Source organism: Madurella fahalii (genome assembly GCF_045866475.1).
Source record: "Madurella fahalii IFM 68171 DNA, scaffold_2, whole genome shotgun sequence".
Taxonomy (NCBI): domain Eukaryota; kingdom Fungi; phylum Ascomycota; class Sordariomycetes; order Sordariales; genus Madurella; species Madurella fahalii.
Window position 1 is genome coordinate 5,006,153 of NW_027263972.1, and position 19,438 is coordinate 5,025,590.

Consider the following 19,438-nt stretch of genomic DNA (forward strand, 5'->3'; position numbering starts at 1 on the left):
GGGAGCTGTCTTTACCAAGGCAGAGAAGCCCAGGCATAGGCATCAGCATAGCCGGTTCTCGTCACGGGGGGGAGCGAGCGACTCGGAAAAGTCAGAAAGAACATTGCAGATAAAATGGTGAACAACACAAGTATGGACCGCCGTGCATCCGTCCTACACCCAGATGGGTGGCATTCTGTACCCGGATGTCCAACGCCGCGAAGCCGACGAGCCTGTTTACCCTCACCGCGTCCAAACTCACGCCGCGGTATGCTTGGGACGGGGGCCATCCGCTTATGTACCTCATCCTAGGAGACAAGGACATCCAAGACAATGAGCAAGGCAGACTGGTTCCTGAAGGCCATCGCCGTTCTGCAGAATTACCTGGCTAGTTCTCAGTGTGGCCGCCCGCAGCATTGCAGGGCTGCCCGTCACCCAAATTGAGATCGCTACCATTGCCTTTTGCTGTTCTGGCGATCGCTATCTATCTGGCGAACTGGTGGAAACCCAAGGATATCACACAACCAACCATCCTACAAGTCATGTGAGCCGGGGACATGACTGTCAACTCCTTTAACCATACACGTACCCATTTACCCTCCGTCTCTGGTCGCCCAAAAAGGCTACGAAGGCCACGATATCCATACACGACATCGAGCGGGTGCTCAACGACTTTGTTTGGATGGAGGGGCTTACTACGCCTTTGATATTTTTCCTCACGGCCGCATCGTCCCCGGTCTTTGGCGGCCTGCACTGCCTTGCGTGAAACTTTAAGTTCCCTACTCAGCTCGAGTTTTTTCTGCTGGAGGGCTGCAAGCATGACCTCGGCCATCCTGTCTGTAACTAACTACACTCAGAGTCAGCCTCTCTCCCTAACTATCTCTCCACCACGTTCACAGAGACACAGCCCACATCGACACTTCTCGCTAAGCTTAAGCTGCTGGAGGCAATTGCCCAGCCAATGATGGGACCTTATGATGCCCCCCCCCCCCCCCCCCACCTTCAATTCCTGGGACGAACAGGAGCTGGCGGCTGTCGTATCCGTGCCGAAAGGCTCGAGGAACTGGGAGCAGAAGCCATACAGCGCCGATGTGGAAAATGCGTGCCCGAGCCGGCGCAAAGTGGGAAGACCACACCACCACGGCGCGGGACTACGTCTCCTTCTACGCATCGTTCCGGCAGTTCCAAATGCTACGGCAGCAGGACCTCAGTGGCGACTTCAATTACGTGCCCGATTTCCGCCAGCTCTTGTTCAGGGAGATCTGGTTCAGGGAGGCCGAGAAACTGGAGGCTCTGGGAAACCGGCACGCCGAGGTGCTCGACTTCTGGCGCGACTACGAGCGCTTTGACAGGAGCAAGATAGCCATGCCCGCCGATGCTATGCCCAACACCACCTGCATCGACCAACTGCTGCTGTCGTTCGCCACAGACGAAGGGGGTCTTGGCTAGGATGGGTGCGTTACGGCTAGGGTGCGAGCTCGCGTCGCGCTTCGATTCCTGGTCATCTGCAGCGGTATCCTCTACGCGTCCTCCCGCCTCGTGATCATCGTTCTCCTCTCCACTAGTCTTAGGACGGTACCCGTTGGCGTCTACTAGAACATGCCATGGACCCGGTTCCTGCCGAAAATTTCTTAAAGGCAATGTGTGACCCAGGTTGGAGGAATGAGAGGCACAAAGCTTCTGAGGCACGCCGTTCCGTCCCAGTGATGGTGTTCTACTGGTCGAGGCCGCGCCCTCGCATCGCTGGTGATCTGCAAGAGTTAGTTGTCGTCGGGAAGGAACCAACCGGTCGCTGCCGCCACCCTATCACTTGTTGATCTTTGTCTGTCTCCAATTAAAGACCGGCCGCGTATCAACCACTCCAGCTCTTGTAGGGATAACCATCACCAACGCCGAGGAACAGAGCCCACACTCTACAGCCTTGCTTACGTAGCCCATTCATGCGGATTGCTCTGTCTTGTCCACAAATCTGACCCGTGTGTTCAATGGATAAACGTCTCAGTTACCGGCCATCAGGTGGATAGTAGTTAAAGGTGAGGGCACCACGGCGGTTGTGCCGGCTCAGAGAAGTATGTATCTATATTCTTGTTACACTTGGCAGTTGGAGATCCTTAGAGAGGGGATCGTCACCTCGTCACAATCCGCTCTTTGTAGCAATATCACGCTTTGAATGGATGCCTTTCACCAGTTTATGCTTGGGTCCTAAAGTTTGCATCGTGAAATTGGCAGCTCTGTTTCTGCCCCTTGTCCGAGTATAACTGGCCGGCATGGCCTCGAGGCCAGGTATCAACGCTCCTGTTGGATACTGAGTCTGCCCGTAGGTTAAGAAGTCTGGCTACTCGATTGGCGCTCAGGCATTCAATCCACCAACTGTGTGACTCTGTTGGGCAGCGGTTCGCCTAACCTGCCCTCGATCGCGAGTATCATGGAATTGAGATAATTGAGATGCTTGCTGCTCACTGAGACGCTAGTATTCTACCCCAAATCCGCGGATCTCAAACTCAGCCAAGTGTATGTCCTAATGCAGCGGATCGGTGAGAGTTGCGGATCAAATTCGAAAGACTTGTGAGACTTACGCCGACGTGCTTGATCCGTCCCTCCACTGCCGACGTCGAGGGTGGCGGGTTATGTTACACTGTATTATATTGCATATCTGGGATTGAGTGCGGTATATTTTTACCATTGGTTAGGATATACGACGCCAAAGGAAATAAAAGGAGTAGAAGGAAAAGCAGAATCGTGGTAAGGAACCGAAGGCATAAAAATATTTATCGTCAAGAGTTGACCTCGTGATCCAGCAGCTGGTACATGGGGCACCAGGAATAAGGGACAAAATTTAGGCCCGTACACTGGGTTATAATTGGCTGATGCCGCACCCAGGTGAACCATGGCCGGCCAGTCAGAAAATGGAAGCGTCGACGGCAACACATGGATTACAGCCTCTAGGCAGCCGAAACGCCGCAACGGTTGTTATCTAATTCCTTGCCATGTGCCAAGGGCTCTCTGGAGCCCCTGAGTTGTTGCTGACGCGCTATATCTCACTTCAATTTCTTGTCGGCAATGGAGCTATCAATCGTATTGTTCTCTACATTTGCAGGGGAATGACCCCTGAAGTTATTGATTAAGCGCCTCTCAAAGTGGCAGGGAGTTCCGCCATGAGGGCTCCTCTTTTAGTTGCGGCATTGTTGGCCGCTTCTGCCGCCCAGCAGTTCCCAGACACACCAGAAGTACTCGCGAGACAAGCATGTCAAGGGCCGGTTGAAGGAAACCCTCAGACTTGGTGGCGCGCCCAGATCCGTCACAATGGAACGACCCCCTATGCTGCCGATTCAACGTTCCAATACTACCGTACAGTGGTTCAGTATGGGGCAGACAGCTCTGGCGCTGAAGACTCCTCGGATGCGTTCAACCACGCCATCGACGGTAGGTTATATAGTCCCTAACAAGGAAGCGTCGATTCTCATGAAATGATACAGCATGGAATCGGACGGGAAACACCGTAACCACATTGCCAGCATACGTCTATGTGCCTCCCGGTACATACCTGATCAGAAAGCCCATCCAGATGCTCGTCAACACCTTCTTGATTGGCGACCCCTTAAGCCCTCCTACGCTGGTTGCAGACCCAGCACTTGAGACGAACCCCGTCATCAACGGTTACGACGATCACCAAGGGGAAGGCAGTTCAACCAAGAATTTTTACATGGCCGTGCGGAACCTCAATATCGACACTACCAGGATTGCTAGCGATGTCAGGGCCGCAGCCATGGACTGGTCCGTCTCGCAGGCGTGCAGCTTGACTGATGTGCACATCAACATGCCCATGTTCTCGAGCCACGTGGGGATCACAATGAACCAGGGCGGCTCGGGGAAAATCATTGCCGACTGTTCCTTCACGGGCGGAGCAGTTGGTATCCAGCTCGCAAACCAGCAGTACATGCTGAAGGGTCTCAGGTTTGATGGCTGCGGCGTGGGCGTCTCGGTTGTGAGGTCCCACGTCACGACGATCCAGGGCTGCAGCTTCACGAACTGCAACTATGGTGTCGATGTGGGCGGGGTGGACAGTACCGGAGCCCTGTCTATTGTTGATTCTTCCGTGTCGAGGTGCAATGCTGGTGTCAACGCCCATGTGAGCGGCAGTGGCCAAGGTTCGCTTGTCCTGGACGGCTTTGTTGTCAGCGATGCGATTGCCGTGAGGTCCTCGAGCGGCGCTACACTGCTTCAGGGGTCGGTACCTGAGGGACAGACTTGGGTAATGGGAAATACGTGGGTATCTCTTTGCAAATTCAGAAGGCGGCAGGACCTGACCGTACTACAGGAGTCCTGACGGATATCAGTCTGGCAGGACGTTCCCCATCCGAAGACCAACCGGACTCCTAGTGGATGGGAGATATTTCACTACGCCCTTGCCCCAGTATGCGAACTACGACATCAGCCAAGTCGTCAGTGTAACGGAGGACCCCGAGCACAGAGTCTACGGAGACAGTAAGCCTCGCTAACACGTCACAATGGATCTCCTTACTAATAGACCGCCAGACTCCCACGACGATGGCCCAGCCATTAATGCCATCCTCCGCAAGAACGCAAACTGCAAAGTAGTCTTTTTCCCCCAGGGCATATACCGCACCAACGAGACCATCTACGTCCCCCCCGGCTCAAGGCTCGTAGGCGAAGTCTTCAGCGTCATCTCGGGTGTCGGTTCACATTTCTCCAATCCTGGCAGCCCACAGCCCATCATCAAAGTCGGCAACCCGGACGAGCGCGGCGTCGCCCAGTTCACCGACCTCCTCTTCTCAGTCGCCGACATTCTCCCCGGCGCCATCATCGTCCAAGTCAACATGGCGGGGCCCCAGCCGGGGGACGTCGGCTTCTGGAATTGCGTCATCCGCGCCGGCGGCTCCATCGATTCCCTCGTTAGCACGCAATGCGGCGGCCCCGACCCCGCAAACTGCAAGGCGGCATTTGCCCTCCTGCATCTCACCCCAACCGCCTCCGCCTACCTCGAAGACGTCTGGGGCTGGGTAGCCGACCACGGGCTGGATCCGGACCTGCCCGCGCAAAACATCGCCGTCGGCCGGGGGGCCCTCGTGGAGAGCACCGCCCCAACCTGGCTGGTCGGGACCTCGTTCGAGCACTGCGTGCTGTACCAGTACGCCCTCCGGGGGGCGTCCAACGTCTACATCGGCCAGCACCAGACCGAGGCGCCCTATTGGCAGGGCGTAGGTTCCCCGCAGCGGGCTCCGGCGCCTTGGGCTGTGGACTCGGCGTATGGTGATCCGTCGTTTGATCACTGCGGAGCCGACGATGACGACCGGTGCTACCGCGCGTGGGGACTGCACATGGCCGATAGTGACCGCATCGTCATCCATGGGTCGGCCATGTGGAGTTTCTTCAACGCCATGAATGATGACCTCTGGAGCGACCCGCAGTGCACCCTGACCGGGGACATATGCCAGACCAATATGGCGTTTGTCCAGGGAGCGAGGGCGACCTGGTGGTTCTCGGTTAGCAGCAAATCGACTGAGAATCTGGTGCTTGATATGGGCAGTGGTGGGGAGGATGGTGGTGGCGATGGTGCTGTTTTCACGTCACAGAGGGATAATCCGGGCGGTTGGGGGGCGGTCGTGGCTGCATATTTGAGGAATACGGGAGGTGAGGACGGGGACGGGGACGAGGACGGAGATTCGGGAGCAATGCATGCACAGATGTCGGTGATAGGGCCGATGGTGGTGGTTTGGGGGATTGTGTTTACATTGATGCGATAGAGACTCTGTTGGCCACTGAGCTTTTACAAGCCCCGAGATGAATTCCACAGCTGAAGTTTCCCGTTGTCTTTGGCACAAAACAAAATGGAAGCCTCGGAAATAGATTGGGAACTCATGCGGGTCGGTAATCGGCTTTGCCTTTTGTACGCCAAATCCGTCTCGGCGATCGATTTGATGTTCCACGTTCCCGTCGACGATCCTTGGTGAGCTGCTTTCCCATTGTGGGGGTTAGCGAGAGAGGCCCGCTGTGGGCCCGCTGCAGCCCCGTCCGCAAGGCGCACATGGTGCCGTTCTGGGGAGAAGGCCTGGGAATGCGCCGAGGTTCATTCACATGTAACCAGCGTCATCGCGCCCGGGAACCACAAGGGCAGCGCCGAAACGCCGATTGCGACTCCTCTATAACTTTGGCCGACCCCCACGAATTCTCCATTATTTGGACTTCAATATTTCTCCCCTCTAGTTATCAATATAACCAGCCCCGCGAACCCTGTCTTTTCTCCAACCCCAAAACCACCGCCCAAAATGTCTCTCAAGAACGGTAAGCTTGCCATCTCATTGCGCTGATGTGGTCGGCGCCCCGGAACGCGGATCCCCTCCCCCGGCGCATCGCCCAAATCACATGCAATGCGGGTTCGAAATTCTAATGGCTGACACTGGCTGCAGATAAGTTCCCGTCCTCGGCGGCTTTCGACGAAATCAACAACGCGCTCAACGCCAGCGAGGCTGATCGCAAGGACGCTATCAAGCAAGGCAACGCCGTTTTCGCCTTTGTCCTCAAGAACGCCGCCGGCGAGACGGACAACTGGCATATCGATCTCAAGAACAAGGGCACTGTTGGCAAGGGCCTCGGCGACAAGCCCAATGGTGCGTTTGAGGCCTCATCTTTGGGAACAGTCAAAGACCGGCTTTACTGACAGGCACTCGTCGGTTACAGTTACGCTCTCCCTCTCCGACGCCGACTTTGGTGGCCTCGTCAGCGGCAAGGCCAACGCTCAGCGGTTATTCATGTCGGGCAAGCTCAAGATCAAGGGCGATGTCATGAAGGCCACCAAGCTCGACCCCATCCTCAAGAAGGCCCAGACCAAGGCCAAGCTCTAGATGCGGAGGGCCGTGGCCAAGGCGCTGGCTGTGGAAGTCTAATGATGCTGGATGATGATATACTGTATAATATCAATTTTCTTTGCGAAGATGGAAATAGCCCCTTTTCGGGACATGCAAAACGTAGCAAGGAATTGGGGGTTCGGCCGGAAAGTCTTGCGTGGGGGATACCGACGGGACGGGCCCGCTGCAACAAGTCGTGGCAACGCGAGATGGGCTTCTCTGGAAATATCATGTGATGTGGATTGGTCGTCCCGTCCTTTGGGGACGCAGCTACGCTTACCATAGGCTGCAAAGAAAGAATAAACTTTTGCTATTGACAGTGATGTCACGCAGAGCAGCGATTTCTACGGGCCTGACGGGCACACGGCCGACCCGAAACGAGTGGCCCCTTCCAACACCTTGATTGCGGCGCGTGGGAAACGATTGGCCTTCTAGCGTCACGTCACGAGGCACCCTTGATCAGGGGGTGAAATCAGCCTGCGCCCCGCGATGTCACACGCGGCCTCGTCGTCGAGACGGGGTGCCTCTTATGGCTATACCGGCAAGTCGCAACATCAGACATCTCCGCACCTTTGGAGCCCAACAGCCGAAGAACGGCGGTCGAATGTTGAAAGGGAAACTAAGCTGAATTTGTGCCTGCATCCAATCAATCATCCGCGGGGAAAGTAAACTAAAAAGCCAAAAACTGCGAGTTTTGCAGCAGCGGCCTGTCAAAAACCGGGCCTGTCACTGCTTGGCGCCGGCACCACCCGTTGCCTGATTCGCCTGGCCGTTTGCGTGCCTGAGGCTGTCGATGCGACTCCGCAGTCATCGATCGGAGCAGGCTGGTCTGTGCTCGCGCTGCTCTACAGGGTTCCAGCTGCCCGCGTTTTGCTCACTCAATTTTTTTTTCCCTGCCGTCCAAGCAACGGGTCGCTGGAGGCTCCTCCCCCCAAACACACGCTTCACTCGGTGCAGCCCGCCGTTCATCGCCTGCCTGCTCTGACAGGAGACACGGCATCGCTGGATGCCCTTTTCTATCCGCATCTCCATTGGCACCATCGAGACGCTTATTTTATCTCCCCTTCTCTCCCATTGTCAGGCGCGTCCCGTGGGGACTTGGACTAGCTCAAAGACCGGTCCGCGCGCATCTCCCAAATCCTCCTTTCCCGGCCTAAAAAGCCGCCCATCCATCTCGACGCTCGACGCGGCCAACCGGCGCGAGAAGCACCAGGACTGGATGCACGGGGTCACCACTCTTCTTACCTCGGTCACGTTGTGAATCGGTAACATCGGTTCCACCCGTCCTCCACCCCCCCCTCAGCGCTTTGCATCGCCGTCGAGCCTGAGCTCCGCAACGAGCGACACGATGGATCTACCGTCGAAGAAGCGAAGCATCTTCGGTTTCACCGGACTGTTTCGCAGCTCTGCCACGCCGGCAGACGCGAGCGATGCGAAGCCCGATGCCTTCGCCAAAGCTACGCGCGTCCAACCTGAATTCAACAGCGCGTCGGCGCCGCAGAGCCCGGTGAAGCGCGCTTCCGAGTCGCAACTGGCCGCCCGAAAGATCATCGGTCGACCACAAGGCCCGTCTAGCAAGCTCTCGCAGAGCATTTCCGCGTCCGATATCACGCGGCAGCCCCCGAGCAATGGGGTTGCCACACCGAAGCGCATGCCGGGCGACAACCCAAACAAACCCCTGTCATCGTCGTTTACATCAACCCTGTCGCGCCCGCCGGCCAGCAATGTGAAGGGCACCAATTTCTCGGGCGCTGCCTCAACCCCTCGAAACATTTTTCGATCCTCGACTCTGTATTCACGACCCGGGCTCCCGACTTTCTCCCCCCGGGTGCCCCCTAATACGTTGACGCAGAGTTTCCCGCCAAACACTCCTGGTAGGGCGCCTCGCGGCTCGACCGCTGATGTCAATGGCCGCATGCTGTCCCACACGACATCCACTGAGCTGTTCCAAATGCGGATCCCGTCGCCGCCGCGCCATCTTACTGGCGAGGTGTTGGCCAAAGAGGTGCCCGAAGATCCGAATCGGACTGGTTCAATCTATGCGGACGAGTTCCTCGCTCATTATTGCCCCCCCGATCTGGACGAGCAGCAGAGGCGTCAGTTCTTCTGCATCCTCGACCTGCGGCGATTGAAGTATGCTGCCGATGAGGTGTTCACCAAGAAAGATTGGAAGATCAACATATTGAACTTTGCAAAGGAGTACGAGAAGAGCCGTAGCCTGATCATGCTGCGGTATGGTCTGTACGAGTTCAAGACTGTGAGGGCGTCAGAGGCAGTCAAGAAAGAGTGGAAGCAGAAGCACGGGATTGCCGACTCGGACGATGAGGCCGACGCAGCTCCGCAGGCGAACGGAGCGTCAAAGAGAAAAGCCGAGGAAGAGCTGACACCGGGCGGCAATGCGCTCATGGCGTCCGTCTCTGGTGGTAACAAACGCGCGCGTGCTCCGGAGCTCTCGGCCGCGAACAAGCGCAAGGCCGACGCCGTGGGCAAGCCTGACGAAAATCATCCGTCCAAGCTACAGAGGCCTGCCCCTACACCCCAGAAGGCTCCGTCGGCTACCAAGTCGGTGTTTGAAAACATCGCAAATTCGAGCACTCCTGTTAAGCCCGCGGCCAAGAGTGACCTGTTCGGCGCTAGCACAGGTCTCAGGCCCAACGGTTCTCTTGGCCGTTCACTCTTCGAGGCGGCGCCCAAGCCTGCCACTGGTTCCTCGAATATTTTTGATCACCTCTCTGATGAGAGTAAGGGTAGCGGCAACGAAGGCGCCGACGAAGGAAGCGAGACGAGCACCAACGCTGACGAGGATGAATCTATGGGCCAAGATGTCAGCCAGAGCGACGAAGCAGCGGCGAGCGGTGGGGTGTCTACACCACAATTTGTCGACACCAAGAAAGCCGCCGCGGTGAATGGCACGTCGAGTGCATCCTCGGAAGCAGGGGAGAGCACACAGGGCCGCAGCATCTTTGAGCGCATCACGAGGGGCTCGGACGGACAACCCGTCAGGAAGCTGCCGTCGCAGGATGGAAGCGCTTTGTTCGCTGCACCGGCTGTCAAGTCGCGGTCCGTAAGCCCTGTCAAGGAGCAGCCTCCTGCCGCCGCGCCGACCAACAACACTTGGAATGCAAACACACCCATCAAGTTCTCAGCTCCGACCGCCGGATCTTTTGGGACTGCTGCCCCGAAGCCTACTGGTTCGTCGACTATTGACTTTGGCGCGCAAGCCCCGAAGAAGACTGATGAGGCTCCTGCTCCTATCGAGGCTCAGAAGGAATCCGCCTCCCAGAACATCTTCGGAGCGCCAGCGAAGAAGACGGAAGAGGCGTCTGCCAAGTCCGAGTCTGCCGTGCAAGCTCCGGTGAAGGCAACCAACTTGTTTTCCTTTCCCCAGAAGAGCACGGAGACGCCGGCTGCTGGGCCTCCTGTGTTTGGTGGCTTGAAGCCGTCGACTAGTGCAGGCACATCATTGTTCGGCTCCTCCGTCCCGGCATTCGGCCAGCAGAGCGGCAAGGAGGAAGGAAAGGATGCCAAGGCTGCTCCCGAGACCACCCCCTCGACCTTATTCGGGGCCAAGCCGGTGACAAGTGCATCCGAGGCTCCCAAATCCAACATCTTCCAGCAACCGACGGCCTTTGGCAGCCAGAAGAGGATTGAGCCGACGCCAGTTCCACAGCCTCAGCTAGAAGGCCTGTTTAGCAATACTCAGGCCACGGAGAACCAAGCAGCGAAGCCAGTCACCTCCCTGTTCTCGGCTGATCCGGCAAAGACCACGAGCAACATTTTCGGCGCCAACACGGCACCTTCTGGCACCAGCACCGAGGAGCCGGCAGCGAAAAAATTTGCGTTTGGCGGCGGTGAGACCAAGTCCAGCTCCTCTTTGTTCGGTTCTGGTGCATCTACCCCTGCACCCGAGCCAGCAAAGCCTGCCGAGACGAAGAGCATCTTTGGTGCCACCGCCACGCCGGCAGCCCCTGCTACGGAGGCTAAGAGCATCTTTGGTACTACCATGCCGGCAGCTTCTGCCACGGAGACTAAGAGCATCTTTGGCGCAACTTCTACCCCCGCTGTGGAGTCGAAGCCGTTGTTCGGTGGCACTACTGGATTGACGGAAACGAAGTCGTTATTTGGAAGCACTACTGGATCCGGGGAAACGAAGTCGCTATTTGGAATCACTATTGGATCCGCGGAAACGAAGCCTCTATTTGGAAGCGCCGCAGGAGCAACAGAAACGAAGCCGACAACTCTCTTTGGTAACTCCACCGCCGGGACCCCTGCCGCAACCCCTGCCGCATCCACACCCACCTTTACCTTTGGCTCCTCGCAGACGCCTGCTGCATCTGAGTCCGCCGCAGCGCAGCCGAGCGGATCCATCTTTGGCATCGGTGGGAATGCGTCGTTTACCTTCTCCGCCGCACCATCCGACGGGGCAACCATCAATAATCCCTTCGCCTCGGGAGGTGCCGGGTCCCACTCGGCCCCTTCGTCCTTCAACTTTGGAAATGGTGACGCCCAACCTGCAAGTACCTCGTTCACGTTTGCCAGTGGTACCACGCCTACCTTTAGCTTCGGCAGTACATCGAACAACGGTACCTCTAGCCAGCCTTCGGGATCCCTGTTTACCTTCGGAACATCGTCGCAGCCCAGCGGCGGGCCGTTATTCAACCAGAATCCCCCAGTGGCGACATCCATCTTTGGCAATAGCCTAGCTCCTGGCCCCGGGGGGACCTCAACAGGTACTAGTAAGTAAAATAGTAGCATCCCATTCGAATCTCGAACCGTATTGTTAATTCGCATTTTCAGATACCCCTTTTACTTTCGGCGGTGCTTCGAGCTTGGCGACCACGCCGGCGGCAACAACCCCCGAGCCGTCTGCCAATGCTGAAGATGGTCAAGGAACAAACGCTGACGGGGATGAGGCACCACAGGAGCAAATTTCCCTAACCGAAGGCGGACCGGGCGAGGAGGACGAAACCGTCGTACATGAAGTCCGCGCCAAGGCGCTCAAGCTTGTCACAGGTGGTGATTCCGAAGACGACTCCGGCTCGAATGCCGACAAAGATAAGGCTACGAAGAAGAGCCCATGGAGGGTTCAAGGCGTTGGACCCCTGAGGCTCCTCAAGCACAAGACCACCGGTTCTGTACGACTGCTCTTGCGGGCCGAACCGCGTGGTCATGTTGCTCTCAACAAGGCGGTGCTTCCCGAGTTCACCTACAAGGCAGAACCGAGCGGGAGCAAGTATGTCAAGGTGACGACGGCGACGGATAACGGCAAAGGCTTGGAGACGTGGATGCTCCAGGTCAAGACGGCAGCGATGGCGCAAGCTCTTGCTGAGAGTCTGGAGGAACACAAGAAGGCAAATGAGAAGAACTAATGCTGGGTGGGAGGACACAGGACCACGAATTGGCTTGGGCCGTGGGACATATTGGGCAGTCCATAGCTGGGTATATAAAAAGGTAAGGAAGTATTAATCGGCTTGTCTTGCATTAGATGGTTCATCGGGGTGTTATTCTGGAGCATAGCATTGTTTCTGCTGTTTTAGGTTGCGTCGCGCGGAGCAGGTTGTTTTGATGGCTCTTGTGGCCGGAAAAGGAGACACCAGGCATCTAGATCCTCCCGCGGTGACTGAAGGAAGTGCATCTTGAAGGCGATGGCTGTCGGGCATGTAGTGTGGGATTAGTGTTGAGGATGGCGTGGAGGGAGTGTAAGGGTGGCCAGCTAAAAGAATGAGAGCGTTCCGCTGTGTTCGTCATGGAAAGATTGTCATTGTCGTTGTATTTTGAAGTTTGTTGATGCCCTGCCCAAGCTACTATGGCAATTAAATTCTCGGAACCCCTTATGCATGATTCGTTCCTCTCTCCCTAACCATCAGCATTTCAATGCCGTGCCGACGATGCATAAAACAACGACCCAGCGCAGACTACATATCCACACCTTACATTCGTCCCAGCTTCAACGGACCTTCCCCCCCCCCCCCCCTCTCCTCCCTGCCCTGAACTGTTAGATGGCTCTCCCCATCTGCCACGCTGACGTCGCCTCTTCATAAGCCGGCGGCAACGGCGGCAATGATCCATCTGCGCAGTCTCCGCCGGTACCCCTACTACGACTATTCCTTCTCTCGCTTCTTTCCCGTCCCTCCCCATCCTCATCCCCATCCCCAAGCCCGGGAGTCCCCAGCCGCGATACCGTCGGCGACTGAGTCGTCTGCCCTTGATCTTGGCCTTGCAACTCGATGCTCCCCTTGGGTGACGGCGATGACGAACCCCTCCAGTCTACTATCGCCCCTGCTGCTCCTTCTCCTCCCCCTCCTCCTTCTCCTTCCCGGGCAGTAACTGGCCCAGATCCAGACGACCCCGAGCCATCGAGCTCCGCCAGTCCTTCCCCTCCCGCTAGATGCTGTTGCGCCGGGGAAGGAGGAGCGGGACGATCAGGAAGCGGCCGCTCGCCTTCTACCTGCCCCCTCTGTCCCTGCTGCTGTTGCTGCTGCTGTTGCTTCTCGTAAGGCGGCGGCGGCTCGCCCAGCTCGTTGAGCCCCTCCTCTCGCAGCATCATCATCACGCGGTGCTGCTGCTGTTGCCGCTGCCGCTCGATGAGCATCTCCTCCTCCTCCTCCTGCTGCTGCTGCTGCCTCTCGGCCGTGGCTAGTATTGCCGAGCCCGGGACGGCTAGTCCCCAGCCCGCCTCGGGGTCGCGCGGGGTGGGGCGGCGCGGGGAGCGGGATGCGGCTGTTTCTGGCGAAGACGGAGACGAGGGGCTGAGATGGGGGGAGAGACGGATTGTGGGGACTCGGGCGTGGTGCTCGTGCTGGTGCTGGCGGCGGCGGCGGCGGCGGCGACGGCGTGAGTGGTGCAGACAGACCCCGACCGCGCAGATGAGGAGGACGATCCCTATTGGGATGAGGATCCATGTCCAGGGGTGGTTGGCCGAGATGATGGGGGAGGGTGAGGGGCGGGAGGTGGTGGAAGAGGAGGAGGAGGAGGGGTCTGATGAAGGGAAAGGTGGTGGGAAGCTTTCGGGGGGAACGAAGGATGTCATTTTAAGAATTATCAAGCTAAGATGTCTGAAAAAGGGGATGAGAGGAAGGAGATGATACTGTGGTGATGACAGTTGTCTGGGGGATCATGTGGTTTGAGAGAGATGCAGGAAGGAGATATATGCTGCGTGTAACTGCCTTAGTTGCTGATGTTCATCGTCAAGTGTACAACAGAAGAGGTGCCACGAAGCCGGGATTGGAGAGATGGGATTCAAGCAATGGCGCTCAACGTCTATGGGTGATGGGTTCGGACGGGTCTTGTCACGGTTGTGATTCTTGCTGAGGGTATGGAGAGAAGGAACAATGTCCTTGGGGCCTCTGGCCCTGTTGTACGATCCGGAGACATAAATCTCACCCAAAAAGTAAAAATGGCTCGTTCGGTTCAAGGTAGCCCACCTACAGGATTCGGTGGTGGCTATTATTGCGGACAGGGAGGTGCTGTTTGCGTCTGGTGTCTTGGACCGATCGATGGGTTCCCGAACATGCATGGACCTACAAGCGCCGGTGGATAGTAGACCCCGCTGCCTGTCATATCTGATGGATAAGGGCTTTTGGATTTCTGAGGGGAAATGACTCGGGGCTAGTGAATACCGAAAGACGAATTTGCGCCGAGAGCCCAATCGACCATCTTGACGTTGTTTAGAGGTACTCGTGTAAGTCAAGGAGGCTTCACGCTGCGCTCCAACCCTCTCTGATGTTCACATTCTCTTACCAACCGGCTCTATGTTTGGCTTCTCAGCCTTCTACGAGGACGATCCGGGGCTGGTGCCTCGCCCCCCTTTACATACGGCCCCTTCTCGCCGGCCAGTCAAACGACCATGAACCAGATTGACTGACATGTGGCTTTTTGACCTCTTCAGCTGTTAAAGCTGGTTGCTTCAGAATGAGCTTGCCACGCCCTCTGTCTCAGTTCTCTAGAATGTCAATCCAAGCATCCCTGCTACATGGAGAAGGCCCCCGGAGCAGTCTCCGGGCTGGCCCTCTTGGTGCGGCTCCAAAGCTAAAGTACCCATTGCATCATCATTGCATATGCACTTCTAAGCTACTGCCACCACACGACTGCCCGGATACGGAACCTTGTTGATAGCGGATCCGGGTAGGTCCCGCGCCGTCACATTCCAACCGGCTCCCCCTTGCACACATCAACAGAGCAGATCCCTTATACTTTTACATGCCCACAATGACAAGGGTATAATCTACGCCGGAACAAGACAAGCCCGTCTAACGTACATTCCGTAAAAGCCCAAGGTAGGTAAAAAGAAAAACAAAAAACAAAAAAGAAAAAACAAAAACAAAACGCTCCTCAGAAAACAGCCCCAACAACCACCCCCACCCCCGCCGCCCCCATCACCGCGACCCCGGCCCTCACATACCCGGTGGCCCTCGGCGCCGCCGCGTTCTCGGTCGCCCACGGCCTGACGCTCGCGCGGAGTCCGCTCGCGCACATGGGTGCCTCGGTGGCCATGAGCAGCTCCAGCCCCAGGCCGACGTCGTGGCCGCAGGCGCCCGCGGCGCGGTAGGCGTCGCCCTCGACGCCGTAGCGCCACGTCTGCACCGCGTCCAGGTAGCGCGAGTACGCCGTGGCGAGCTCGGGCGGCGCCGAGGCCGTGGTCGCGGCCGCGGCGCACTGCGCGTCGATGTCGCTCCCCAGCGCCGAGTAGGCGAAGTCGTCGGATATGGCCGACGCGACGCGCTGGATGGGCGCCGAGGTGGCGGCCCAGGCGGAGAGGGCCGTGTTGGTCGGGGTGGGGAGCGTGGCGAGGATGGCGGAGAGGAAGGATTCGCAGGCCGTGCCAGCTATGGTTGGTGGTGGTGGTGGTGGCGGCGGCGGAGGAGGAGGAGGAGGAGGAGGTGGTGGTGGTGTTGGTGTTGGTGTTGGTGGTGTCGATGGTGTTGGTGGTGGGGGTGGAGGTGGTGGTGTCCCTTGCCGGACGTTCAAGTGGTCAACCTCCGGAAAGGGACTGAGAACGTTCGTGACCGGAGCTCGCTCCCGGGCGGGGCCGGCGGCCGAGACGGAGACGGCTGCTGACGCTGCCAGGAGCGTTATCAAAGACAAGCGCGTGCGCATTTTGAGAGAGTTTGTATCACCAGAGACGACGACAACGCATGGTCAGATGGAGAAGGGGAATGAGGATGAGATGGAGGAAGATGGCCAGAGATGCGGCCATATATAACTGTGCAAAGCACCCATTGCCCCCAATCTCCCCGGATTACAACTGGATAGCTTCAGGAATTTTGAAACAAGGACTCACCACCCATCAAGCAGGCGGTTAGCGGCGCAGCAGTGAAGCGAGAGTTGCCAAGTTCCAAAAGTCGCAATTGGCGATGCCGATGCGCTGGGAATGGATTGTACTACAGTAAAACTGCCCTATGCGCTCGCTAGGCACGTGCAATAAACGAGTTTGGCGGTTCCGTTTTGCCGGGTCTGTGCTGTCTCAAAGCCAGAGCCATCGCCTTCCAGCGCAATCCCATTCGCCGTTGAGCCCTGCAGCTGCGCGGTTCTTCCTCTCCTACCCCTGCCCAAAAATAGGCATCGACCGCGCTTGCCATTATTCCCTGCCTACCAGGCAATAACCCAGCAGGCGGTGCTCCAGAAGGATTTTTAGGGGGCCATTGCCCTCTCAGCCGATTCACTCCAGCCATTCAGGCTTTGAGCGGTCACAAAAGAAAGACGCAGCCTCGCAGCTCGGTTGTCGTCGATCAGCCCCTGATTTGAACCGCCTGACCGCCCTGTCGATAGCAATCAGAAAGCAGGCTTTTATTCAAAATGGTTAGAGCCATCAGGGGTAGGTGGGCTCAGCCTCCTATTGTGTCTCTTGTCCTGACTTGTCATCGCCCAGGCGTGCTCATCGAGTGTGAGCCGGCCATCAAGTCCATCATCGTACACCTTGACAGCGCCAACAACGACATCATCATCGAGGATCTCGATGAGCAGCATTTGGTCGTGAAGGAGAACATGGTCCACGTGCTGAAGCAGAAACTCGAGGATGTGAGTCTTGTCTTCCTTCCTTGTGGTTTCCCGCTGACAAGAATTAAAAGCGCCTTCGCGAGACATACCGACCAGAGGAGCCTTTGGCAGATAGTGACTGAGGCGCCCTTCCCGAGGCAGCTGCTAGTAGAGTGCCGAGTCCTTTCAGAGGCCGCTCTTTGTATGGTAATGTACATAGATGTATACGGTACAACAGCTCTGTGGGCTGTGCTGCACTGAACTTTCTCCTCTCCGCCAGGGATTTCAGGGACATGACACATTCGGATCCCCCTCTCAGAGCTTCTCAAACGTGGGCTTCCTCTTCTGAATGCCCGACAACAGAGCGGCCGGTACGTCACCGGTCTGCAGCGCCGCGGCATTCCAGACACCCGTGTACCTCAGGTCTGCGACGGCCGGTTTTGTAAGAGCGAACACTCGAGAACGGATGTAAAGAAACTTACTGTCATCAACTGTGTGATCCCGACTGTGGTTAAGCAGCTCCTTGGTCCCCTGCACGGCCACCGGGCTCTTGGAGGCGATGAAGGTGACCGTCTTGAAGGCCGCGGCCAGCGCGGCGGCCTTGGACTCGTAAACCTCGCTAACGAAGCCGACTGAGAGCGCCTCGGCCGCGTTGAAGTTGCGAGCTGTCAGGCAAACATCTTTGACCCACGACGAGCTGCCGACCACCTTAGGGAGCCGGGCAAGCGTGCCAATGTCAGCGGCCAGCCCAATGTCGACTTCCTTGACAGCAAACACGGCATCCTTGGAGCAAACGCGGATGTCGGCACAGGTAGAAATGTCAACCGCTAGACCGATCGAAATGCCGTGCAGGACGCAGATGACGGCTGGCCAGAGTTGTTAGTTGGGTTTCAATGTAATAGTGTTGCCACTGCCGTGGTGCTATCGATTGCCTACGTTTCTCGCACCTCTCCACGGCCGAGATGCAGTCTTGGAACTCGGCAATGTACCGGCGTAGCTTGGCAGCCTTCCGCGCACCGTCGGTGCCCTCGGCCGACAGTACCCCACCCTCGCTTGCGGCTTTGACGTCGAGCCCGGCCGTAAAGGCGCGGTCGCCGGCGCCCGACAGCACGACGGCGCGCACGTCGGGGTCCGACGATAGCTGCTGGAACACCCGGCGCAGCTCAAGCCACATTGCCTCGAAGAAGGCGTTGAGCTTGTCCGGCCGGTTGATTTCGACATGCGCCACAAAGGTCGCCGGGGATGTGATGGCAAAGTGCTGGTACCCCGCGTACCCTGCTAATCTCTGTGGTTGCGCCATGCCGTAGTTACTGTCCTTACTGGGTGACGTGGAGATACTCGGTGCCTCGGTGCTGCGGGTGAGCGGAGAGGTTGATCTCGATGGAGAAGTCGACTGTTACAGAGTAGCCCAAAAGAGAGGGGATCCGGCTCGTTGTTGATTATTACTGTGCTTGTGCCGCAGACTCTGTTACCGTACGGCATCCAAACATGACCTGATATTTGTAAATTTGTCTCTGTCGGGATGCCATCTCCCGGTTGACAGCGGATCGGTCCAGAGTTGCCGAGGCCCACGCAGCAGTGCGGGCCGGAGACAAGAAAGCTGGGCCGGCGCCGAAGCTTGGGGGTACCACAGGGGGTGTCAATTCCATTGTGGGGCCCACATGTGAACAGGATGGGTGGGAGGACAAGAGCTGCCACCTGCTCTTCCTTCTATGCATGGAATAGGTGGATTGCACGATCTGCCTGCTAGTGCCGATAGCCCCTCATAGCTCGATACCCGACATGCCCTACTCTTGGAGACTGGAGCAGCAAGGAGAGCTCAATCATCTACTGTACATACAATTCGCGCCACTTCGTGGGGTTAGGCCTCGGTGGGTCGCTTTAAGCGTATCCCTCTTATGTACACAACTACGTTAACCTTATTTATCTGCAGAAGACTTGCTTCGCCCCAAGATTCCATCGCCGCTATAACTGGTCTCCCGCCCGACCCGTAGTTCTAGGCCAGGCGGAGTCGGGCGCGGCGTGGTGGGACCAACCGGTTTCAGGACGATAGGGGTGGCCGGAAGCGCGGAAGCGCGGAAACGCCCAGTGTGGCGTCCCGCCGCAGACGCTTCGTCTTCCTCGATGTAACAACACAATGCGCCGGCTAGAAACATCCAAGCCAAACAGCTGATTTTTTCCTCTTCTTATCCCTTTGCCTCTGCCTGTCAAAGCTGTTAGCGCCCGATAGATTGAGCAATGAGCCAGCAGCCTCCTCGTGTGACCGTCACTGGAACCGTGGAGAATTACAAGGGCAGCATGTCGCTCGCCTAGCAATGATTTTTCATCAGCCTGGGCTGTCCGCTTGGCGTTCGTGATTCTGGTCTCCCTGTCAGCGGGACCCAAGACCCCTGTTGCCCACCGATTTGCAACCAAATGTCCCGGTCTCGCAGTTTCTTACTGTTTGGAAAAATAAAAAATAAAAAAATAAAAAATAAAATAAAAAAATTCAAGTTTCCAAGAGTAAAGCCACGTCGAAGCGAGAATACTGACAGGGATCAATCCCTTCCCCAGGTTTTCCCAACTCTTTACGAGAACTCGGTCCGCCTCAACACCACACCTCAACGGTATTTATACAT

General features: G+C 57.2%; 8 protein-coding genes across 8 annotated transcripts; 5 read left to right on the top strand and 3 right to left on the bottom strand.

Annotated features, from left to right (window-relative positions):
- Window positions 1-1,068: 1,068 nt before the first annotated feature.
- On the top strand, window positions 1,069-1,614 carry MFIFM68171_04213 (uncharacterized protein; the record flags this gene model as incomplete). Its single annotated transcript, XM_071059633.1, has 3 exons — window positions 1,069-1,397; window positions 1,449-1,518; window positions 1,576-1,614. The coding sequence occupies 3 exons, from the start codon at window positions 1,069-1,071 to the stop codon at window positions 1,612-1,614; spliced, it is 438 nt and encodes a 145-aa protein (XP_070915734.1).
- A 1,520-nt stretch (window positions 1,615-3,134) lies between these two features.
- On the top strand, window positions 3,135-5,744 carry MFIFM68171_04214 (Putative exo-beta-1,3-glucanase; the record flags this gene model as incomplete). Its single annotated transcript, XM_071059634.1, has 4 exons — window positions 3,135-3,402; window positions 3,456-4,245; window positions 4,298-4,464; window positions 4,516-5,744. The coding sequence occupies 4 exons, from the start codon at window positions 3,135-3,137 to the stop codon at window positions 5,742-5,744; spliced, it is 2,454 nt and encodes an 817-aa protein (XP_070915735.1).
- Window positions 5,745-6,266: 522 nt separating this feature from the next.
- MFIFM68171_04215 (Oleate-induced peroxisomal protein POX18) lies at window positions 6,267-6,842 on the top strand (the record flags this gene model as incomplete). The annotated part of the gene is made up of 3 exons (XM_071059635.1): window positions 6,267-6,282; window positions 6,408-6,608; window positions 6,679-6,842. The coding sequence occupies 3 exons, from the start codon at window positions 6,267-6,269 to the stop codon at window positions 6,840-6,842; spliced, it is 381 nt and encodes a 126-aa protein (XP_070915736.1).
- Window positions 6,843-8,193: 1,351 nt separating this feature from the next.
- MFIFM68171_04216 (Nucleoporin nup61) lies at window positions 8,194-12,214 on the top strand (the record flags this gene model as incomplete). The annotated part of the gene is made up of 2 exons (XM_071059636.1): window positions 8,194-11,581; window positions 11,643-12,214. The coding sequence occupies 2 exons, from the start codon at window positions 8,194-8,196 to the stop codon at window positions 12,212-12,214; spliced, it is 3,960 nt and encodes a 1,319-aa protein (XP_070915737.1).
- A 626-nt stretch (window positions 12,215-12,840) lies between these two features.
- Window positions 12,841-13,875, bottom strand: MFIFM68171_04217 (uncharacterized protein; the record flags this gene model as incomplete). The annotated part of the gene is made up of 1 exon (XM_071059637.1): window positions 12,841-13,875. The coding sequence occupies one exon, from the start codon at window positions 13,873-13,875 to the stop codon at window positions 12,841-12,843; it is 1,035 nt and encodes a 344-aa protein (XP_070915738.1).
- A 1,301-nt stretch (window positions 13,876-15,176) lies between these two features.
- On the bottom strand, window positions 15,177-15,941 carry MFIFM68171_04218 (uncharacterized protein; the record flags this gene model as incomplete). The annotated part of the gene is made up of 1 exon (XM_071059638.1): window positions 15,177-15,941. One exon carries the CDS (start codon window positions 15,939-15,941, stop codon window positions 15,177-15,179), a length of 765 nt encoding a protein of 254 aa, XP_070915739.1.
- Window positions 15,942-16,640: 699 nt separating this feature from the next.
- On the top strand, window positions 16,641-16,963 carry RTF1_1 (RNA polymerase-associated protein rtf1; the record flags this gene model as incomplete). Its single annotated transcript, XM_071059639.1, has 3 exons — window positions 16,641-16,659; window positions 16,714-16,862; window positions 16,913-16,963. 3 exons carry the CDS (start codon window positions 16,641-16,643, stop codon window positions 16,961-16,963), a joined length of 219 nt encoding a protein of 72 aa, XP_070915740.1.
- Window positions 16,964-17,135: 172 nt separating this feature from the next.
- On the bottom strand, window positions 17,136-18,120 carry MFIFM68171_04220 (ClpP/crotonase-like domain-containing protein; the record flags this gene model as incomplete). Its single annotated transcript, XM_071059640.1, has 3 exons — window positions 17,136-17,245; window positions 17,303-17,686; window positions 17,757-18,120. The coding sequence occupies 3 exons, from the start codon at window positions 18,118-18,120 to the stop codon at window positions 17,136-17,138; spliced, it is 858 nt and encodes a 285-aa protein (XP_070915741.1).
- Window positions 18,121-19,438: the final 1,318 nt, after the last annotated feature.